Source organism: Cervus canadensis, chromosome 2 (assembly GCF_019320065.1).
Source record: "Cervus canadensis isolate Bull #8, Minnesota chromosome 2, ASM1932006v1, whole genome shotgun sequence".
Classification (NCBI taxonomy): Eukaryota; Metazoa; Chordata; class Mammalia; order Artiodactyla; family Cervidae; genus Cervus; species Cervus canadensis.
Window position 1 is genome coordinate 18381190 of NC_057387.1, and position 24202 is coordinate 18405391.

Genomic DNA, 24202 nt, shown 5'->3' on the forward strand with positions numbered 1-24202 from the left:
TCTCTTGGAATCTAGTAGCACTTTTTTTTTCCATCTGGGGCTGAGCTGAATGACAGCTGCCTTTTCAGGGGTCCTTTTTCCTGTTCCCTTTCTTTGGTCCTGCCTTCCTGCCCCTCTCATCTTTTCTGCTATTACCCGTTTCCCTATTAAGCTCTTGGTTTGTTGCTTTTTATAGAGTGGGAAGAAAGGAAATGATTCTCCCCCTCCCCCCCTTCCCTCAGCAGAAAGGGCTGGAGGAGGAGCCTGGCCTGGCTCTAGGGGGTGGAGTCGAGGGTGGAGCCAAGGCAGTACTGGATGTCCAGCCAAAGACACATTCTTCAGAGATGTCTCACCCTGGTCTCCTCCCAACCCCCCAACGCCCATGTCCGCTCTCAAGGTAAATAGTTTGTTGGAGGTGGCGTGAGCGCGGACAGCCTTTTCCATAACACAAATCCTCTCCCCGACCCCACCCCTACACTTCTGGGGGAGGGGTCCCCATGCCTAGGAAAGGGGGAAGTGCAATAGAATTGAGCTCTCTCCATTAGGAGGATCCCGCCCCCATCCCTTCACCTCCACAAGTCTGGCCAAGTAAGATCATAAATAAAGGGCTGCAGAAACAGCTGACCGCGGTGACTAGTGTCCTGAGCATGTACACCTAGACACACCCAGACCCTGGGAAGGACCCAGAGCTACCCGAGGGGACAGGACTTCTCCTTTCTGGCAGCTCCCTCACGTCGTTCTGTTGCCTTGGGAAGCAGGCTTTCCTTGGGCTGGAAGTGGCTGAGAAGGAAGACTACAGTTACCATCTCGGGAGGACAGTGTATCAGGAAGGAGGCAGAAGAAAATGGGGAGAAAGGAAAATGAAACTGACTCCTCCCGGGTGGGAAATGAAGAACGGGGTACCGAGGAGGCCCAGTCTCGGTGTTTCTGCAGGCATCAGACGGGCTCCTCTCTTTGGTGAACCTCTAAGGGGATCAAAGATGTGGGGGCACCAGGGGAGTGGGACCTGAGCCAGCCCTGCAGACATTGCAGGCTGAAGGCGGAGTCCTGAGACCGAGGGAGGGGTGTGGTGAAGAGCTGGGGCCCTCCCAGTGATTCCTGGAAGCTGAAGGCTGGGCGGTGGCCCCAGTTCAGCTGACTTCCCCGAAGTTCCTCCTCCCTCTTAGGGCCTCTCAGGACTGTTGCCGGGCAGGTTTGGAGTTTGGCCTTAGCCTGAGAACCAATCACAGGTGGGGAATGCAGCCACAGCCCCTCTTAGGGCTCCCCCAGCTTCAACACCTCCCTTCCCTGAGAGCCCCCAGCTCCCTCAAAGCCTTCAGCCTCTGGCTTCTCAGGATGTGGGCTTTCATCGGGTGGTGGGGGGGAGGGGGTTGCCCCCTTTCCCCTCTCATTTTAAAGCTAGGATTCAGTGCAGCCCCTAAGGATTCTTTCCTGTGGTCACTGAGGTCAGAATGGGAAGGGGAGTCACTGTGAAAGTTTTCAGGAAGCGGAAGCTGACCTCAAGCACCCCTTTTCCTGGCCTCTTTCAGGGGATTACTGTGGCCAGACACCTCTTTGCTGACCTCTGAAACCCTGTGGAGGGACTTGGGAGAGAGGAAGCTGTAACCCAAGTTCTGGGAGATGTGATGCAGGGGCCCTTAGCCTTGCTGCTCTGGGGGGAATTTAGGGAAGGACTCAGAGGAACTGGACCCCTGAGAGTTGAGGTGGGGGTGGGGTGATGATAGGAACAATCTTGATGAGCGCAAGAGAGATCAAGCGTGCAGGAGGCCAGCAGATTGCTGGGGCTTCTCATTTCTGAGTGTTTGCTGGGGGAAGGTGACTGTGGTTCTAATCCGTGGACTTCTGAGGTCTCTGTTCAGCTGGGTCAGAATTCCCCCCTCCCCCTCCCAGCTTCCCCAGGGTAATCACCCACCCAATTATGCTTCAGCCTTCAGACTAAATTTAGCTTCTAGACTTCCCCAACTGGGGGCCTCCCTGCAAACAGGTGCTCACAGCTGCAGGGGTGGGTCCGAGGAGACCCATACTTTTCACTGGTCCAGATTCAACCTCTGTGGTAACTAGGAGTGAAGTCGAGCGCAAGGGCCCAGGTGCTGACCCACGTGACGGCATGAGTGTCTCAGAGTGTCTTAAGAAACCCTCTCTCAAGAGCCCTTGAGGGAGGATCTAGATAGACCTGGAGAGCAGAGGGATGAGAGTCAGAACAAAATGCAAGGAACTCTTCATTCCTTTCCAGATTCTCTCCAACCAGATCCTCCTTCATTTCTGCCCTCCCCTTCCCCCCAGTTTTACAAACAGAGGCTTCATTTGAACTTCACACCCTCCCCCACCAAAGTAAACTGAATCAGGAAAACCTCTCCTTAAAGCATGGAGCATCAGGCTAGAGATTATAATCTGAAGGTGGAGTGGGGGTGGAGGTCCCCACATTCCCACCCTCTCTCCTACCAGCATCCCTGAAATCCATCACCTCTGGTTCTGGGAGTCAGCTGGGTGGGGAAGTTAGAGCAGAGGGGGGCTTATTTGTCACAGGCAGGTGATGAAGAGATGTCAGCTATAAAGGGTGGGAGGCACCTTCTACAGGAAGTAGAAAGCCTCAGGAAAGTACCTAAGACTAAGTCTGTCAACAAGAGAGATAAAGAGTTTGGGTTAACCAAACTAGACAGTACAGATCTTCAATCTGACTTCGGGCTCCTTGACCCTGGAGACTGGGGAAAACTCTATAGAGGAGGGTGTTTCAAGGCTGAGGTCAGACCCTAGGAAGGATTGGAGGGAGTAATGCACCAAGTTAGTCCAAAACAAGGTATGCATGAGCCGTGGCAGTCAGAACCTAGGGAACCAATCAGCTACATCAGCTAAAGGGGAGATGCAGAGATGGCTAGGGACTGGAGAGACCAGAGCACTTTTTCAGTGGGCACCAGAGAGCTGTGTTTGAATGTCCTGGCAAAGAATCTCAGTATTGGAGAAATGGGTTCAATTTCAGGAAGGTTCCAGGTTAGAGTTAGGAGGTGTGTCTATGTGTTGTACTCCTCTGAGCCTTGCCTGAATCTTAAAGAGACAGCTCTACAGAACTTTGAGTGAGGAGGAAAAGAAACGGGGTGATAGGCTGAGGTTACTCCTAAATGTGTGTGTCCCTGGTATCCTTAGAATAAAAGGCAACGTGGCAAAGACCTTGCCCTTGATGGGAGGGCCCTGGGATCAGACCCCTTCTTTCATTTCTTCCTCCCTTCCCCTTGCCTTGATTCTTGGTTATCTCTTTCATGACATCATAAAGCTCCTTTTTAGCTCAAGTAGAGGAGAGGGCAACCTCTTTCTAAAGTACCAAAGATGTGACTTCCCTGGTGGTCCAGTGGTTAAGACTCCACACTTCCAGTGTAGGGGGTCTGGGTTTGATCCCTGGCCGAGGAACAAAGATTCCACATGTTGCAAGGTGTATTAAAAAAATAAAAGTAAAACCAGAGAGTAGAACTATTTTCAATTTTGCAGGCCATAAATCTCTGCTGCAACCCTTGACTCTGCTGTTGTAGCATAAAAGCAGCCCTACACAATTTGTAAACAAATGGTCATGACTTTGTTCCCTTCAAACTTTGTTATCGCTCAGGTGTGACTCTTTGTGACCCCACAGACTGTAGCCCACCAGGCTCCTCTGTCCATGGTATTATCCAGGCAAGAATACTGAAGTAGATAGCCATTCCCTTCTCCAGGGGATCTTCCCAACCCAGGGACTGAATCAGCATCTCCTGTGTCTCCTGTATTGCAGGCAGTCTTTACCATCGGGAGCCACCAGGGAAGACCCCGAAACGTGACTTTACTCAATACTAAGGTCACATGTGGTGTGTTTAGTCGCTCAGTCGTGTTTGATTTTCTGTGACCCTTTGGACTGTAGCCTACCAGACTCCTCTTCCATGGGATTTTTCAGGCAAGAATACTAGAGTGGGTTGCTATTTCCTCCTCCAGGGGATCGTCTTGACCCAGGGATCAAACTTGCATCTCTGGCATTGCAGGCAGATTCTTTACTCACTGAACCACTGCTAAGTCACTTCGGTTGTGCCCGACCCTTTGCAGCCCCATGCACTGTGGCCCACCAGGCTCCTCTGTCCATGGGGTTCCCCAGGCAAGAATACTGGAATGGGTTGCCATTTCTTCCTCCAGAGGACCTTCCCAATCCAGGGATTGAACCGACGTCTCTTATGTCTCTACATTTGCAGGCGGGATCTTTACCAAGAGGGCTGTTCCAAACTTTGAAATTTTAATTGCATGTAATTTTAAAGTCACGAATTTTTCCCAACCAGTTAAAAAAGCAAACACCGTTCTTAGCTCTTTTAAAAAATTATTTATTTTTGGCTGTGCTGGGGTTTTGTTGCTGCTCTTGGGCTTTCTCTAGTTGCAGCGAGTGGGGGCTCCTCGCCAATTGCGGCGCAGAGACTTGTCACTGCAAGGGCTTCTCTTGATGGAGAGCACAGGCTCTAGGAATGCAGGCTCAAGGGCTCCAGGGTCTGGGTTCAGTAGTTGTGGCGCACAGGCTGACTTGCCCTGAGGCATGTGGGATCTTTCCAGACCAGGGATAGAACTGGTACTCCCTGCGCTGCAAGCTGGATTCTTAACCACTGGACCACCAGGGAACAACAACAAACAACAAACCAGGGAAGTCCCCCATGCTTAGCTTTTGAGCTATACAGAACTAGGCAATAGGGAAGATTTGGTAGGGAGCTAACTTACCCTTGGGATTTCTGCCATCTGCTTGAACTCCCACAATGCCCAGGCACAGAAAACCCCGTTTGTGTCCCCTCTGCTTCAAAATACAGCTGCAGACCCTTTTAATTTCATCTCCTATTTATTCATACCAGCTTCTTAGTGGTTTCTCCCTGGGAATTCAATGACTTGGACATGGTCAAGAGTCAGTCCTTATGGGACATTTCCCAAAATCCCTTACGTTTGTTTAGTGCATTCAAGTAAAGCACTTGTATGTATTCTTTTTTAAAATTATTTGTTTCTGCCTATGCTCAGTCTTCATTGCTGCACAGGCTTCTCATTGCAGTGGCCTCTTGCTGCAGCTCCCAAGCTCTAGAACAGAGGCTCAGTAGTCGTGGTACACGGGCTTAGCTGCTCCGCAGCACATAGGATCTTCCCAGATCAGGGATCAAACTCATGTCTCCTGCATTGGCAGGTGGATTCTTGACCTTGGGACCACCAGGGAAGCCTTCTAATGTCTCTTTAAATCTTTGCAATAAGATAGGAAAGACAAAGAGTTTACAGGGGAGAAAATTAAGCCCTGAGACCTAGTATTTTCACTTTAAATTTTAATTCCTTTGATCTGTTATTCAATTTCATTCCCACAGAGCACACTTTGTCAAAATAGTTACTGGGCTGCAGTGATCTAAACTTGGATGGGATAAACTGTTTCTGTTGTTTTCAAATGTCTTTCATGATTTTGCTGCATTTCAGGCAAATCCCGTCTAAATTTCATTTTTCAACTTAAAGTTTCGAGGAATTGATTCTTTCAAATATATTCAGTGTTTAGGCCCCTGGAAATAATTAAATATACATCATCTTTGTGTAAGATAAACTGTCATGCAAACGTAGGGTTATGTATTACTAGTTGAGTCACATTTCACCCCCCCAGGACAAACTTTATCAAAGTTGTGTGTTGATGTGTTCTGTACTTAAAAGCAACTCAGCTGCATTGCTTTTAAAAATAACCTACTTCTGGGACTGCTGACCAAACCCTTACTTTGTGTAAGTTTTTTTCACTCAACAGCATTGAGTGAAATGGATTGATCATTACGGTTCACGAAGGGGAAAACAGGGTACAGAGCCTCTGCGCTATTTCAGATCTGACCCCAACGACCAAGCTTTGAGAGAAAGGGGCAAAGAAGCAGGTAGCCAGCCGCTCCTCTGCCATTACCAAGCTCCTCTGCAGAGCTGCTCTTCCTTAGAGCTGAAAACAAGCCACCTCATTTCAAAACACACAGACAAAACCTCACGTCATTTCAACATGTTGTTTCCCTCTTTCTGTTTCTCTACTCTGCCTCATGGAGGATTTCTGAGAAATGAAAAAAATGTCACCTCCCCCAGTGTCAGTCTGCAGTTTTGTTTTCAGCCTTTTTTTTAAAAAAAAAAAAGAAACACACCGATGAAGAGAGAAAAGGAGTATACTGCTTGGGCATACAGTATTAACGCCAAACTTTACAAAGAGAAATGCCTTTCCCATTACCCTCACCTTGCCTTAGATCTGGGCTTTCAGGGTCTAAGGAAATAAACAAGCTATCTTTTCAAGAAATTTTAACAACAAAGCAGTGAAACAGCTGCTTCTTGCAGTAGCCCAGCTGTCCCGCTGCCCCCTGCCCAGTTCCCACCAAGGACAAGAGATGTGTGAGAATCACTCCAGGTAACCTCAGGAATAGAGGTGTAAGCTGAGGATGAAAGTCCAGTAGTTTCTGAAAGCAGTGTTTCTAAGGGAAAATACCTACCTACCCCCCCGCCCCCCCACATTCCCAAATCTGAACACCTGAGTCATACCAGCCTGTAGGCGTGTCTATGAAATGTACAGCACAATTTTTGAAACCAGCTTCTCCTACTAAACTGGAAAAGAGATTGTTTTTAGGGGCACAGAATTGAAGGCATTTCTTAAAAGTGGAAACTCATCTAATTCAGGTAGAAATCCAGCAAACAGTTTTCCTTGTCTGTTTCTTGGCTCTTTCCCAGCACACCTTGTTCCAGGATAACCTGAATAAACACACGCATGTGACCACAGTGGGGGTGGTGAAATTCTGAATGGAATGCAGCTTCAGCTAGCTAGGGAGCCCGGACTGAGACTTCTGGTAGTCTGTGGATTTATACAGACAGAGAAGCCAAAACAATGAGCTCATGGGCAAGAATGCAGCCTGTGGGGAAGTCTGGGCAGTCAGAGCAAACTGGTTTTTTGAACCAGGATGGGAATAGCTGTAATCGAGTCTCCCACGGGAACAGGATTAGGGAGAGTGGCGCTGTCATTCAGTTTCTTGGGGTCCAGTTAAATTACTTTTGGGGGCTGTTCTTTATTTTCCTTTCCCTATGTGAACCTGAGTGGGTGAAGATAGCTGGTGAGATGTGTGAGTGAACTTAGGTGGTGCTCTTAAGACAACTTTATTCAAAGCAGGTCTGCCAATGCCAACTCCTACACCAGGATCCAGTGATGGCTATGATCCTTAGGTTCTGTGTTCAAGACTGCCACCTTTTTTTTTTTTTTAGTTCTACCACTTTACTGCTACCAACCCATCTCCCTCCACCCTCATGCACACATGCTCAGTCATGTGACCCCATGGACTGTGACCCCATGGACTGCGGCCCGCCAGGCTCCTCTGTCCATGAACTTTTCCAGGCAAGAATATTGGAGTGGGTTGCCATTTCCTTCTCCAAGACTGCCACTTTTTTTTTTTTTTTTTAAAGACTGCCACTTTTAACAAGATAGAGCAAACAACCAAGTCTGTCTTCTTTACTTCCCAGATAAACACAGTCCACTCAGTTGTATGTCATTTACACCAAATTCATACTTCTAAAACCAGAGAGACTTCTTGTTTTTCTACCAGTGTTCTCCAATACTTCTATATAAGGCCCTAAATGGAAGAAACCGAAGACTTACTGCATTCAGTGGCCATGCAGGGTGAAGGGGAAGGAAGGCAGGGAGGGAAGGCGAAATAAGAAAAAAAAATTATCTACAAATCTCCTTTTCATAGCCTCCACTAGAGGTTCTTTCCCTGTTCTACACTTTTGTGCACGTTTTCTATTCACTTTAAGGTCCAATTTCAAATGTCCCCTGCCTTGTCCCAACCCTTGTTTTACTATATATTTCACAATACCTTTAAGCACCATGTGCACTGTACTCTTAATTACTTTTGGCTGTTATCACTTTGACTCGATTGTGAACTTTACCATGTGCTACAGTTACTTTCTTTCCATGGATTTGTTATGCATAAATTCTTCAGATGTATGTCCTAAGAACAAGGACATTCTTTTATATAACCACAATATAATTAAAACACTCAAGAAATTTAACACTGATCAGTACTACCAAACATATTGCTTATATTAAAATTTCCCTAATTGTTCAAGTCCTTTCTAGCTTTTTTTTTTCCATCCAGGACCCAAAGTTCACTGTGCATTTAGCTGTGAAGTTTCCAGTGTTCCCTAGGTGTTTTATTTTTAATCCACTCTATATATAAAAGCTTACATCTACTTACTCCCAACCTCCCATTCCTTTTTTGTCAATTTTGATAGAGTTGATGGAAGAATTAGTCTTTTCCTAACTCCAGCATCCTTAAGTACATAGTGCACAGTAAGCAGTCCCCTGCCAGGTGATGGACAAATCTCAAACATCTGGCTGCCTTGAGCTCATTAAATGTCTCGGTTCAAAAAAAAAGTCCCAGTTCATTGCAGTATTGAAACATTCTTAGCAAACTAATGTAATCCCTAACCAGGGGATGAGGAGAGAAGGTAAACTGGTAAAAATACAGGAACCCAATGGGAGAAACAAGTCATGGAAATAGATACTTGGAAGGGGTAAAATCCATAGTAGTAGTCTTGGCCCAAACACATTTCACAACAGTCAAGAATTATTGTTCTATACAGGTACAGAAATGAACTGCCAAAGAGCTACCAGGTTATCAGTTCAGTTCAGTTGCTCAGTCATGTCCGACTCTTTGCGACCCCATGAATCACAGCACGCCAGGCCTCTCTGTCCATCACCAACTCCCGGAGTTTACTCAAACTCATGCCCATCGAGTCGGTGATTCCATCCAGACATCTCATCCTCTGTTGTCCCCTTCTCCTCCTGCCCTCAATCCCTCCCAGCATCAGGGTCTTTTCCAATGAGTCAACTCTGCATGAGGTGCTGGGAACAAAAGCCTGCCATATGTATTTTCCTTTCCCACTTCACAAGAATCACCAGTTAAAGAACATGAAATTCCAAGAGGTCTGTTACATATGCCTGGAGGCAGATTCCCAACCCCCATCTTTCCACATGCTTCACATAACTAAGATAACACTGTAACAACTTTGAAACTAAAGAAGAGGAGAGTCAAGCTTTCAAATCTTGAAACTGAGAAGCCTTTGAACAGTGTGGGAGGGTTCCAGAAGATAAAGTTCTGTAATCATTGAACAAGTAGGGCCAGAAAGAACTAGGATAAATTAAGACTGACTCAGCTGATCATCTTGAACTCCAGGAATTAATGGTCTGTGCTCTGGGCATTTGGCTGGAGCCATGCTACACACCAGTTGGCAAGTTATTACACTTTAACTTTTATAAAACCCTCCAGCTGTCACAACTGCTTTAAGAACAGTGTTCTGAAACAGTATGAACCAAGAGCTGGTACTCAAGTCACAAAACAGGAACTGAAAGAACAAGCCTAGTGGTGTTTAAATGAGGAAAGTGTTGACTGACTCCCTCAGTGACTCATATTACTGGTTACCATTTGACCCAAGTTTATAAGGTGTTAAACTAAGGAATATTGCCACAGAAATAGCTTCAGATAGCAACACAGCAATGGGAGAAACAATATTGTTCAGCAGAACTTTACACTGATCATGATTCGGGCTCTCATGTCCTTTGCTCTCTCCCTGCACACCTCTGTATGAGAGTTCAGTTGTAAAAAAGTTTTCTTCGTAAACTATCATCTATTGGCAGTTAGGCTTCAGAAAGAGGAGCTGCCAGATGTATGTAACACGAAGTGGGGGAAGCATAGAATCCGGTTTGCACGATTAGTATTTTGTGGTCAGGGCTTAAAACCAAAATGCAAACTCCATATTTGCACATTTCCATGGTGACTCCACTCTCTTTCAAGGTAACTGAAATAAAGACAGGACAGTGCTTCTGAAATTGACTTGCTAATTCACACCTCCTTTTGGGGAGGAAATGGGAAAAGTAACTGAAACATTAGTACCAACCACCTTATCAAAATTCTTAACTTTGGGTGTTAATTCTTCTAGCTCCTTCAATCACCTCAAAAGGTTGAGTGAGATAGAGTGATACAATAACTGTTATTATGATCCTCCTTACTTTCAAGTTATACCAACATTTGGTGGCTAAAGGAAACCAGGACAGGGTATTGATTTTTGTATTAAAATGTACAGAAACTGCTCCAAAGTACAACAGTAATACATGTAATTAAAAGCCCAACACCTCTAATTTGAATGAAAGGAGTTATTCTAAAGGGAACTGACCTTCGCTCTAAGGCAAATCAGCTTTGTGGAGCTTTTGCTGGTTAATTCACCTAGACTGTACTTATTTGCTCAGCTGACTTCCCTCAGATGCTTGCCTAAGAGGGGGAAGGAAAACAAGCATTGATTAGAAAACACCCATATCACACCTTGCATTTGAATAAAATATTTATTTTCTTCTCAGGAAAAACAGGAAGTTAGGGAAACACACTACATTTTATAGCCTACATTAGTTTGTTGGTCCTAACCCTTCTTGGCACAGCTGTCGACAGCATTAGCTGTTCTAACCAGAACCAAGGTGTTCACCCCCAACAGAATGTACATAGACAACACTAAAGGACTGCAGGATTTTCCCTGAGAGAAGCATCAGACAGAAGTTGTTGAGAGCCATCTTTCCAAGCAGCCCCTCCCTTTCCATTGTGGAGGATTTGCCTGCACTACGGCAGCTGGTCAACACTTACAACATATGCCTCTTCTCCCTACAGAAGCACTCACCTTGCCCCAAAGCACTTGGGCTCCCTAAACCCTTATCACCAGCTACTGACCAAAATATCAATTTTAGATACTCCTTTACATTTCAGCACTTATACCTAGTAAAGTGGAAATGGGACCCCTAAATTCCATCAATTTACATCTCTGTGCTTATTTTCACAACTGGCTATGGGGAGACAGGCCTTTCAGTCACCTTAACTAGATCTTAAGATTAATTAACTATATAAAGTGCTTTTAGGTCCTTAGAGATAGACGTGATATAAATAAGTGATTTCTGATCAACAATGATAAATACACAGATTAAAAAAATAGCTCTAGCTAGATGACCTTAAGGCTTAGAGATGGGCAGGCAGGGCAATTGTTCCCTTATTACATTCTTAGTCATTTTCTTCATGTCTATTTTTGTCTGGAGTCCACAAACTAAAGGTCACATTCAGAGGTTGAAGTTTTCAAATGATCCTGGTTCCACTATAGTTTTCTTCTGTTTACTAGTAACTTTTATATAACTTTGAGGTTTAACAGAGCCCATCAATTTTAAGTGAGCATATTCAAATGCAAAGGTACCTAAAGAAAAATCACCTAAGAAGTTGTCCCCTTCTCTGAAATCCCCTAAGGGGACTTTTGAAAATTTCTCCCCAGAGTTAAGCAACAACCAATAAGATACTAGTACAAGAAGGGACTCTTCTCACCTCATGACTGTTACTGTCAGCATCCACTGTACTGCCATCTCCTAAGATAAAATTCAAAAATGAGGAAGGTCGGTGGACTCCGTGGGCGGTCACTTAGGTTCCTAATGCCAAAAACTAAAAGGGCTAGTAAGAGTTCAGGAATGGCAAGGTAAATTTGTAGGGACTAATATAAATATGTGTGGAGGGAGCAGAATAAGCAGCAAATATTTTAAGGAAGAATAGGAAATAAACAGTAAGTTAGATAGAACATCAAGTCTGAAACCTATAGAGATGCCAATGTAAAAATCTGAAACAAAGTTCAAGAATCATTAATAAAAATGAAGTTAAGTATTTGTTTTATTCAGACGCTAGGCTTAGACCTGTCTTTAACAAGCAAGCCTAATAATAGCACCATGGTTAGACTATAGCTTGCTTTGCCAAGCCATTATTGTACAATTTATTAAGCAAATAGGGGTCAAGTGTCTCTCATCCATCTGATGTGATCTTTTTATACATACTCCTAAGAAGTCCCATTTGGAACAGCTGAAAATCTTTTAGCAAAAGCTTTGAAGATGAGCTCATGAACTCAGTTTAAATTGCACCAGTTAAATTAGGTCAAATGAAAGGAACTCAAAATAAGTAGTTGCCCAATCAGAGCCCATCATCTGAGAGTCATCAGCCTGTGTGTTCCACCCCCCAAAAGAAACCTTAAAACCTTGACTCGATTATTGAAAACCCAGGTCTAACAAAGTGAAAGGATTAATTTCCATTAATTTCTCAGTCCCAGGTTAAAAAAACAAAAAAACCCCAAACAGCAGTTTAAGAAATACCCAAATCAAGATAGGAAAATTAAAGCCTGCATAGTTATCAGAATTGTTGTACTACACCAGGTTGCATACAATTACATCAGCTGGTTCTGTATACAATCTAGTATTGACTAGAACAAAGATTAGAATAGAAAAGCTGTAAGAAACAAGTTAACACCAGTCTGCAAAAATATAAATTTTTACAGACCAATACAAGTTTTTCAAAACTCAACATTCCAAATTTGTAATTCTATTCCAACTTTCAGTATTCTTGGCCATGACATTAGGCAAAGAATCCCTCAAACCCAGCCAAAGCAGAACAGGTATAAACATCCTGAGCATTTGGTCTATTGAAGAATCACACCTGGGAAAGCTAACCACAGTGAACAAAGTTCCCTCCACACACTGCATTACAGTACTGAGGCTTCTTGTCATAGTTCTATTACTTGCGGCTTAAAATCAGTTTTAGGTATCCCACTGGCGTTGTTAGTGCTTCTATTTTAACACTATAGAAGTTTATGAATTCAGTGGGTGTATCTATGACTAGTCAGTCCACTGGCCAATTTCCTGTTCTAGGTAAAGTCTCTCCACTCTAGCATCTTCACTAAAACTAAAACGTCCATCTCCATAGCTTCCCAAAGTTTGCCTGTTGCTGAAACGGAACTCAGCTTCTTTCAGAGACTGACTCTTCAAGGGAGATTACTTTGCTCATGTATTTATTCCTGTTAGCCACAATCTTCCTGTCACTTGGTTTTATCCATTGTTAGATGACGGCCAACTTCATAAATACTTGTGAGTTCACAGCGGTGATTTTGGTGGCTGTTTTGGTGGCTGGAGAGTCAATTATTGCACTTAAAAGGCTATCTTATTAGATATGCCAAACCAGCTCCTACTCCGGCAACACCTGCAAAAGCCAGCAGCACATTTCTGATGCCGCCTTCTAGGTCCTCTACATGGAAGAACTCCACAAACCCATCCTAGAAAATGAAAAAGAAAAGCACATTTTCAAGCACAGACTTCCACTGACTTAAAAATACTATTTACAAGGAAAAGATGAATTAAAATATCTAAGATTTCCCCCCAAATCTAATGACGAACCAATTATTTACCCCCAACTCTGCAGAGACATATTATGCAATTAAAAGGGAGGTGGGGCACGCTCAAGAATGTATTAACTATCATCCCCAGGGGATTCTTCTTTCATTTCTTCATAATCTGAATTAACTGGGGTGAGGAGTAACCATTTGAATAATAAAATACCCGAAGCAAAAGACTCAATCAGTAAAACAGCCTAAGAAAATCAGGATTTTTGATGCAACAGTTCAAGACACTCACACCACCATCCTTACGGACCAACTACTTAAATCAACACCATGCAACCAGAGGTCCCCAATTAGAGCCTTGAAAACTAAGCTGTGCATCTTAAAAACCTTTAGATATCCTCTTATAAAATCCTCCATCCATTTTCACTCCAAGTCCCCTATTCGACCTTAACACAAACTTACCCAGCCTCTTTGTTTGACTATCCAGTCTCGTTTTGACCTTACGAGAACATCTGTGATGCTTTCTGCTAGTGGTTCGATGCAGCTTTCTTGATTTATACTCTTCAAGTGTTTGGCCACAAAGGCACCAAAAGAAATAAGAGTCACAATCCTGCCCCAGTTTGTTACTCCGTCACTGAAAACATGAACCATCACTCGAGACAAAGATTTGACATCGTCTTCGTTTTTGATGTCCAGTTTCCGAAGCATGCCTGAGAGGAAGAAAAGCATGCAGGTTCCCACGGTCGCTTTTGTCTACACCAGGGCACGATTCGCCTGCCCACCCACGGCGGGGGAAATTGCTATTCGGGCTCTACCGCGCTCTAGGCGATCCCACTTGAAAACTGACATCCCACCCTTTCCGGGCTTTGAACAGAGCTGCCATTTCCAAAAGAATTAAGTGGGCGGAAACAATGACTCACGGCCAGAATATTCGGGCTTCACAAATAGGAGAGTCCTTTGAATACAGACTCGTTTCTGTTTCCACCCACCGCAGATGGGTGAGTCCAGAGAGCTGGGAAAAAAAGGCAGCACGACTTCCAGGACTAACCCCCTTACCTTGGAAAGCCGTCTCATGGTTGCGCTGCACCCCATCCCCGACTCGGCGCAGGGTCTCCAACGCCTTCCGGCTGGTGGCCCCAGATCCGCCCAGGGGCTTCGCGTCCTTGGCGCCGGTTGCCTGCTCCCGGAGGTACTGAGAGATAATCTCCAGGGACTGCCGATATAACTCGTCCTCCTCCTCCTCTGCTGGGGGCGGCGTCGAGGGCAGCGAGCCGTCCGAGCCTGGACTGTTGTTACTGGCTTCTCCGACCAACAAAGGTAAAGACCGGACGGCAGGCCGCTTCCCGAGAGGGTCTGGCTCACACCCGTCCAGCTCCTCTTCGGGCGACATGATGGCGTCGGAGATCGGGGATTCCATCTCTTCAGGCGGCGACGCGCGGCGTGTGGGCGCGAAGAACAGCAGTCTGGTGGGGGTCGCAGTGACGTCGGGGCCCTCGGCGCCAATGGGCGAGGGCCGCGCGACCCTCCGGGTGTCGGGCGCAAGAGTGGCCGGGGGGCTCGGGCCGGCGCTTCCGCCAATCACCGTGCCGGCTTCCCCTCCCCCTACCTCTCGCCGCGCTGTGGCCTCCTTCCCCGCAGCCAAAAGCCGCCCCCCGGGAGAGGAGGCGCCGCTGCCCTGTCCTAATCCGGCTCCCCCACAGTAGAGGTTCAGTCCGATTACTGCGTTTCTCTTCAGGCCGAACATTGCGAACCGATGCCGCTGCCGCCTGAGAAAAGTGGAGGCTGGGCCCAATTCCTAACTTGAAGAGAGCGGAAGTAACCTCTGAGAGAGGAGCTCCGAGATCACGGTTTTAGGGCCAGTCCTACGCAATGGCGTCAGCCACTCTTAAAAAAAACACTGTATCCCTTAAATGGGGAAGGCTGCGAAAGCTTCCGGCGGTTGCGCACGGCACCTAACCGGCGGGGTCAGGACAGGGGCGGGGCCTGCGGCAGGGCGGGGTTTCCGGCTCCCCGGAGCCTCTCGCGGCGGGTTACGTAAAAACGGCAGCTCAGGCGCCTGAGCCGGTGGGCTTGCGCTCTGGCTTCGCGCCCACCTGGGCCTCCTATTTATGGCTGTCTTTGTGCTTCCCTAAGCCGTGGTATGCGAGCACCTGCTGTTGTTTTTGTGCAAGAGGTGGTTTTTTCCCCATTGCCAAAGCCTAACTATCGAGTCACTCAGACTTTGAGGAAAAGGGGAGTAAATTCTGCTACAGATGGGGAACAACAGTCTTAGATAATACGGATTAAATAAGAGGGCACTGTTGGGGATCTATAGTAATTTTGCACATCCTCAGCTCCTTGAAAATGGGGAGGCTCAATGGACTGCCCTGTTTGTTCCGTCACTCAGTCGTGTCCTACTCTTTGCGACCCCATGGACTGCAGCAAGCCAGGCCTCCCTGGCCTTCACCATCTCCCTGAGCTTTCCCAATCTCATGTCCATTGAGTCGGTGATGCCATCCAACCATCTCCTCCTCTGTCATTCCCTTCTCTGCCTGCCTTCAGTCTTTCCCAGCATCAGGGTCTTTTATGAGTCGGCTCTTCATCTCAGGTGGCCAAAGTATTGGAGCATCAGCATCAGTCCTTCCAATGAATATTCAGGGTTGATTTCCTTTAGGATTGACTGATTTGATCTCCTTGCAGTTCAGGGGACAACAGATTTGAACACTACAGTTCAAAAGCATCAATTCTGTGCTCAGCCTTCATTATGGTTCAACTCTCACATCCATACATGACTACTGGAAAAACTATAGCCTTGACTAGATGGACCTTTGTTGGCAAAGTATGTCTCTGCTTTTGAATACACTGTCTAGGTTTGTCATAGCTTTTCCTCCAAGGAACAAGCGTCTTTTAAATTCATGGCTGCAGTCACCATCTGCAGTGATTTTGGAGCCCAAGAAAATGAAGTCTGTTACTGTTTCCATTGTTTCCCCATCTATTTGCCATGAAGTGATGGGACTGGATGCCATGATCTTAAGTTTTTTGTATTTTCAGTTTTAAGCCAGCTTTTTCACTCTCCTCTTTCACCTTCATCAAAAGCCTATTTAGTTCCTCTTCGCTTTCTGCAATAAGGTTGGTGTCATCTGCATATCTGAGGTTATTGATATTTCTTCCAGCAATCTTGATTCCAGCTGGTGCTTTATCCAGCCTGGCATTTCTCTTGTGTATGATGTATTCTCATATAAGTTAAACAAGCTGGGGACTGCCCTATAGAATCACTTTATGTAAACTGACAAAACAAAATTGTTCTGCTCTGGCTAAATTTTATTTGTCTCCCTATTTGCTTTCTCCCATTCCAAATCTCTATACTCTGGTGCTATTTACCTACAAGCCTTGCTCTGTCAGCACCTCCTCTAAGACCTTTGACTCTAGGGGTAAACTCCTTGAGGATAAGGATCCTGATACATACCATATGTATGAATTAACATTTATTGAAGCAACTTCTTTTTGTTAAAAGATCTGTAAAAATAATAGCTAAAATTCAGGAGCAAATATTTGAGGGACATAAGCAGGAAAGGTGAGCAAGTTTCCTATTTCTGAAACTATCTGTTGTTAAAAGATCTGTAAAAATAATAGCTAAAATTCAAGAGCAAAATATTTGAGGGACATAAGCAGGAAAGGTGAGCAAGTTTCCTATTTCTGAAACTATTTGTTTAGTAAGGAAATAGGGCATTCATAACACACAATTATGTATTTGGGCAAGACCTAAAACCAGGGCAATTTATAACATGTGGTAGAGAGGATGGAGAGAAACATCTTGTGGTTGTAGTGAATAAGAAATAGTTTCTCTATTTAAGGAGCTTCCAATCTTGCACAGCAACTAACCATAATGTGAGATGGAATTTATGCTTTATAGGAGGCATCAACAGCTTAATATTGGAGTTGAGAGGTTGGAAAATTCACTTTGGGCTAGGCAACCTAGAGGAAGAAGACATTATGGAAGTCTTTTCAGCTCTGCTTTCTAGAATGCAGTTTTAGATCAAGGGGAGAGAGGTTGAGCAAATTTGTGTGCTCAATGATGTGGTGGGAGGTGGGAGGGAGGTTCAGGAGGGAGGGGACATACATATATCTGTGGGCGATTCATGTTGATACACTGCAGAAACCAACGCAATATTGTAAAGCAATTATCCTCCAATTAAAAATAAATTTTAAAAAATTGTGTGTGAAAGCTTTTTCTTCAGAGGCTAAAAAAGAAATGCATTGCAGGTGTTACCTTAATTATAGCTAGAAATCTCAAGTGCTCAGTAATCCAATTGCATTTGCTTAATCAATTCATTCTCCTGTGATCCAAGATGACTACTGCACATCCTCTCTTATGTCCTTAAGCCTCCCATATTCTCTCCTCCCTTCCTCACTCTCAGCTGTTAACTTACTTCACTGAGAAAATGGAAACAATCACAAGAGAAAAACTTTATTTCTCACCACCAAGTCTACTTATTTACTCCTGTTTCCATTCTGTTTGCCATCACTATGGTTAAAATGATTGAAATTTCTCGGCTATCTCAGATCACCTGCTTGTGCACTGGATCCCATCTTCTTTGCCTCCCCAAGTACTTGCAGTTATCCCCTGCATCAATTCTCTCTATATATTGAATAATTCCATAACCAAACAAACAAACTTGATGGTCTCTCTCACATCTTTAGAAAGACTTCCCAGAACCTAAATTCTTTTTTTTTCTGGTTGCACTGCATAGCATGCAAGATCTTAGTTCCCTGACCAGGGATTGAACCTGTGCCCCCTGCAGTGGAAGCTTGAATTCTTAACCACTGGACCACCAAGGAAGTCCCTAGAATCTAAATTCTTAATGTTCCCCTGTGTAGCAAAAACCTTCAACTTCCTTAATTTTCTGTCTTGAACCCACCCCAACCAAGCTTTCATTCCAGCTACTCCACCGAAACTATTCTTGTCAATGTCAGCAATGACCTTCACATGGCCAAACTCCAATTGTTGATTTAGAGTCCTCATTTTACTTGGCTTAGCAGTATTTAATATGTATTTAATCATTCCATTCTTGAAACATTTTCTTCATGTGATTTTTTGGGCACCACAGTCTCCTGGTTTTTCTTCTTCCATACTAGCTACTCTTCAGTTTCTGTCATCTTTTCCACCAGCAATCCGCTTGGATACCTTGTTTTCTTTTGTAACTCTAGCTATGTCTGACCCATGGCAAACACCCCATTGTTGAATGGATAAATATGAATGTTTATTAATACGGGTTATACAAAGGCTAGAAAAGCAGGATGGGGTCATATTATTGAGGACTTTGAAAACCAGTTGAAAAGCTTAGAACTTTTCTAGGCAGTTGAGGACCTCTAAGAACTAGAGTGGGCTCCCGTGGTGGTTCAGTGGTAAAGAACCTGCCTGCCAACACAGAAGTGGATTTGATCCCTGGGTCCCGAAGATCCCGTGGAGAAGGAAATGGTAACTCACTTCAGTATTCTTGCCTGGAAAATCCATGGACAGAGGCGCCTAGTGGGCTACAGTCCATGTGGTCACAAAGAGTTGGATATGACTTTACAACTAAATAACAGCAACAAGAACTACAGTACCATGATATATGCTCTAGTTTAGGTTCATTACTCAAATTGTTGGTTTTAGAATGGATGGAGAGAGAAAGGATTGGAAGTAACTAAATTAGGCTACTGCAATATGATAGGCATCATATTATAGAATTAATGGTGACCTGCTCAGGTGGTGGTAGTGGAAATGGAAAAAATAACATGAGATTGTGGAGGAAGGGTCCATAGGGCTTGACGACTAAGAGGATGAAACAACACAGTGTGACATTATCATAAAACAGGCATCCGTATTATACAAGAGTAACAGGCAAACCACCTTCCAGACTGCTGTGGATGGCCCTAGAGCAGCACTGCTCTAACCAGTGTGGGGAAGGGTCTATACAGCTCAGAGGCAAGGAGTCAGCATGTTTCCAGCATGTCCAGGAGGGCTTGTCCTCAGGGAATTTTAGTTCATTTAGAAGATCTCTGCTTCCCCAGTGACTCAGCTGGTAAAGAACCTGCCTAGCAATGCAGGAAATGCAAGAGACACGAGTTGATCCCTGGGTAGGGAAGATCCCCTGGAGAAGGAAATGGCAACCTGCTCCAGTATTATTGCCTGGAAAATTCCATGGACAGAGGAGGCTGGTGGGCTACAAACCATGGGGTTGCAAAGAATCAGACATGACTGAGTGTGCATGCGCACACACACATCAAGAATGGCTCTTGTTCTTAGGATAGCTATATTGGCCACAGTCCTTAACAGGAAAAGCATTGTTGACATCCTGACTATGCCATTCTTTCTTGCAGGCACGTATTGAATCCTTTGAAATGTCCCCAAACTGTGAGCACATTTCCTCCTTAAAATGAGGCTTTGTTTCAGAGAATTCATTTACATCATTTCTTTCAAAATAGAAAAAAATAGTCTTAGTATAATATCTAAGATGTACTCTATTAGCTTTGTTCTCCAGTCCTTGCGGTCCGAAATTGGGCATACTTAGCATCTCATGTTGCCTTATGTGCTTGTGCTCAGACTGCTGTGTCTGACTCTTTGCAACCCCATGGACTATAGCCCGTCAGGCTCCTCTGTCCATGGAATTCTCCCAGCAAGAATACTGGAGTGGGGTGCCACTTCCTCCTCCAGGGGATCTTCCTGGCTCAGGGATGGAACCCACGTCTCTTATGTTTCCTGCATTGGCAGGCAGATTCTTTACCACTAGTACCACTTGGGAAGCCCCCCATGTTGCCTTCTCCCTTTCTAATTAGAAAACCCTTGCTCTTATTCTTACTGTCTCTCTTAATTACTCAACTCTTTTATTCCTCAGCCTAGTAAAGCAACATTTTGTCTTTATTTTGAGGCCCTATATATAACTCAAGTTTGGGAAGACTCTCTACTCGGCTGTTAGAAATTTCTAGAACTCCTAGAGCATCTTGTTCTCTTTCTCTAAATCGAGTCTAATCTTTTGCTTTTAAACTATTTCTAAGGCTTCTTCATATCATACATTATCACACGACCCTCTAATTTTTGAAGGTTGAAAAACTGGGTGCTAATCAAACAGAATTACATCCCCCAAGACAATCTCATGACTCTGGTGGACTTATCTGAAAATGCTCTAACATGATATTAAAAGATCATATAGTCATTTTTTGCCTTACTTCTAAAATGTACATAATTTTCCCTAAACCTTCCCCCATAAATAATCTCTAAAGATCATTGTTTATCACACACTTAAAAAGGTTGATCTCATGTTTTTAATGTCAAAATCATTAATTGAACTTCTTTGACATTTTCTATACTTCTTACTAAATATCGTATTCTTTCATACTGTGCCTTTAGTATCTTCCAAGCTTGCCATCGTAACACTTAATCCACCATCTTTGCCTGTAAAATCATCATTTCAGGCCCTAGTCTCCACAGGTGACACTAGCATAGAATTAGGGTTCAGTAGAAGGAAATGGCAACCCACTCCAGCGTTCTTGCTTGGAGAATCCCAGGGATGGGGTCGCACAGAGTCAGACACGACTGAAGTGACTTAGCAGCAGCCCTTCAGAATGGAGAAGGAAATGGCAACCCACTCCAGTATTCTTGCCTGGAGAATCCCATGGACGGAGGAGCCTGCTGGGCTGTGACAGACATTGCTATTTGCCTTATCCAATATTCATTCTTATTCCTTTTGAACAAACCCAGAGTTGGCATGGTGGTTCCATAATGATCAGGAACTTACATTCCTTCTATTATGTTGTTCTGCTATCTTCAAACATACTTTTCTACTTCATGGTCCAAGATGGCTAGCTTTATCCATGTTATTTGCATTCTAACCACCAGGAAGTAGAAAAGGGTAGGCAAAGGGTATCTAGCTTTCTTTAATGACACTTCCCTGAAGTTGTATATCTTTTTTGTTAACATCCTGTTAGCTCAAAATTATTGCTTCCCTGATGGCTCAGTGGTTAAAGAATCCGTCTGCAATGCAAGAGATGCAGGAGACATGGGTTCGATTCCTGGGTCAGGAAGATACCATGCAGAAGGAAAAATACCCACTGTGGTATTCTTGTCTGAAAAATCCCATGGACAGAGGAGCCTGGAGGGCTACACTCCAAAGGGTCTCAAAGAGTCAGATATGACTTAGCGACAGCACAGGCACACATCACTAGAAATTAATTACATGGTCTCCTACCTGCAAAAGAGTCTTTATTCTAAGAATACAGCCTTTATTCTGAGTGTCTGTGTACCCAGCTAAAAACTATGAATTCTGTTGTCATAGAAGAAAGGAAGCATAACTAGCAGTCTCTTTCACTCTGTGTAAGACTATAGGGAGAAAATTATAAAATTCTATTGAAATACATTAAACAAAACCAAATAGAGACACAAATCATGTTCACATATAGGAAGACTCAAAATTGTAAAAATGTCAGTTCTCCTTCAAACTGATGCATAGGTTGAATGTAGTTCCAAATAAGGAAATGGATAAATTGATGTCAAAACTTACTTGGAAGACCAAAGGGCCAAGCCTAGCTGAGATGCTCTGGAGAAAAACAAACAAAAACAACGAGGAGTAGTAAACTTGAAAGGGGTTTAAACTTGAAAGGGGCAGTAAACTTGGTTTACATTTCAATTTTAATGTTTCTCATTCTGGCCTGAGATACGGAACTCAGATTCCTCCTCGGTGAAGTCTGACAATGGAGCCTACTATTGTTCAGTTTTCTGTGAAAAAAACAATCTATGTCCCAACAACAGAATGGTTAAACTGTTACACATTCATATTATGGGATCCTTACTATAGCAGCTACACAAAGTGAGATAGCTTTATATGTGCATATATGACAAAGTGTCTGAACTACAGTGAAAAAAGATGTAGAATAACACAAACCATCTAGTACTGTGTATGCTTGAAAAATCCTATACAACTACATATTTCTAAATGTATATAAATAGGCAGAAAAAAATCTAGAAAGATGTATAACTAAAGGACCAGGTTTTGAGAAATAATCAAGGAAGACTGCCTTTGTAGTTTTTTTAAATGAAGATTTTAATCTCTATTATTTACAAGTTTTATAAAGCAAATGTATTCATATATTATTCATAAAATAATAATAAAACAACTCTATTTCACCCCCAACATTACACCTCTAGGTTTTAATTAGTTTTAATGAGTCACGGGTGTGATAGGGTTCACACTGAAGAAAATCTGAGAGGACCTAAGGCTCTCTCACAGTCCAAGTCTACAACCAGGAGGTGATGATTTATTTCTTCTTGCCTCAGTCAGGTCACATCTGAACTAAACTTAGAGACGCATATTGACACCATTGGAACTCATCCAGAAAGTAGTCAGGGAGATGCCAGAAGTCCACACCAGGTCAAAGAGCAATAACTGAAGGAAGGGAGAATGTTTAGACTAGTGAAATGAGATATATAGAGAGGTTGTCCTCACATACTTGAAGAGTTTTAAGAGGGTGAAGATAGTAGTAAATTCTAAGACACTGGAGTTATTCAAGAAAAAAACTGATCTCTTGGCAGGGTGCTGTGGAAAAGGTTAATTCAGGAGGAATTAGAACTAGTTGATCCTCAAGGTCCCAAATGACTTTGAGTCTATTTTAAATTCCCTTGGTCTCAGCCCAATTTATCAAACCCCAAGTCCCTAAAACTCCCTTCTTTTGAGTAGCTTTATTGTGGAGAGGATCTTAGCCTTTCAAAAGTACTTCAGACTACAAACTGGAAGGAATAATCTCATTCCATGAGTGCCAACTAAATGCCTCATAGAATAACTACAAATATGATAGTTGGAATGTTTAACAAGTACCAATTGAAGGGATGTAATAAAAATTAAAGTTCAATTCTGTAGTAGCAGAACATACTCATGATTCAGAAATATTTGAACAAACACATCAGTCTTCATTATAGGTGAGAGCGTTTCCACCCCCCGCCCCCGCTGCCACAGTTAGGACCAATACAGCCGGCAAGCTGGCTTTGTGGAAGGGCAGTAGTTGGCTTCTCCTCTGCTTCCTAGATGCTGACACTGACGCCTCCTGGAAAGGAGCAGAGGGAAGTGGGAGGAAAGTTCTTGGTGGCTTCATGCTCTCATGCTGATGTTGAAAGCTGACTGTCTCCTGGGCATTTGTGTGGATCCATCAGAGGATTCCCTTGCTGGGCCCTCCAAAGGCAACATCAGCTTCCCTGAAGTTCAGCGACTTGACACAGTGTATTTCTATGGCTGCACTCCCTCTCTTATCCTTTTGTTTTCCAGAGGTCCATTCTACACAGAACCTTTTGTTAAGAGTCCCACTATGCTTCCAGGAGTTCTGCTGAGCAGGATTGAAACTGGCTCCATACTCGGTTCCCAGGATTCATGTATATTTGACCCTTTGTCAGAAGGGGGTGCAGTTACTTCCAAGATGTAGCTCTGTTACCTCAGACTCCCTTGTTAGCCAACTTTTGCCTTGAAATTCCTCTCCTGTGAGTCATACACAGTCTAATGACTACCTCTTACCTAAGAACAAACATCAGATGCTTCAGTGAAAAGAGGGGAGTACTGCCTACACCTTCTCCCCCAGATTGGATGTGACTCAAAACAGGGTCCTAGCTCTCTCCAAAGAAATCTCCCTTGTAAACCCTATCTCCACTTTTTATACTCTTAAAATGGATAAGAGGGTTCAAGAACTGTGGAGCGGGTCCTTGGTAATTTTCTTTAAACCTCTGCACTTCTGTCTGGTGTCACCCTTTGGAATTCCATATCTATTATATCTTGGTATCCCAGCTGAAACATCCAATTAAAATCTTAAGTGCAAAACATAATCTCCTTTATCAATCCTGCTTTACATCCTTTCCTATTCTCTTTGAGTCTATGTGATTTAGTCATACTTCACAAAGTCATAGGGTTGTCATCAACTTGGTCTGACATGGTGTGATTACACTTCCCTTTAGTGATATAAAAAATAAAAAAGCAAGCTAAGGTCTAGGGCCCACTACAATGACCCCACTGCCCATCAGAGGGAAAGC

The 24202-nt window shown here is 43.9% G+C and overlaps 1 protein-coding gene across 1 annotated transcript; it reads right to left on the reverse strand.

Moving 5' to 3' along the window:
- Positions 1–10317: 10317 nt before the first annotated feature.
- Positions 10318–15098, reverse strand: MCL1 (MCL1 apoptosis regulator, BCL2 family member). The gene is made up of 3 exons (XM_043457546.1): positions 14233–15098; positions 13639–13886; positions 10318–13110 (listed from the first exon to the last, which is right to left on the reverse strand). Exons 1-3 carry the CDS (start codon positions 14918–14920, stop codon positions 12994–12996), a joined length of 1053 nt encoding a protein of 350 aa, XP_043313481.1. The 5' UTR covers positions 14921–15098; the 3' UTR covers positions 10318–12993.
- Positions 15099–24202: the final 9104 nt, after the last annotated feature.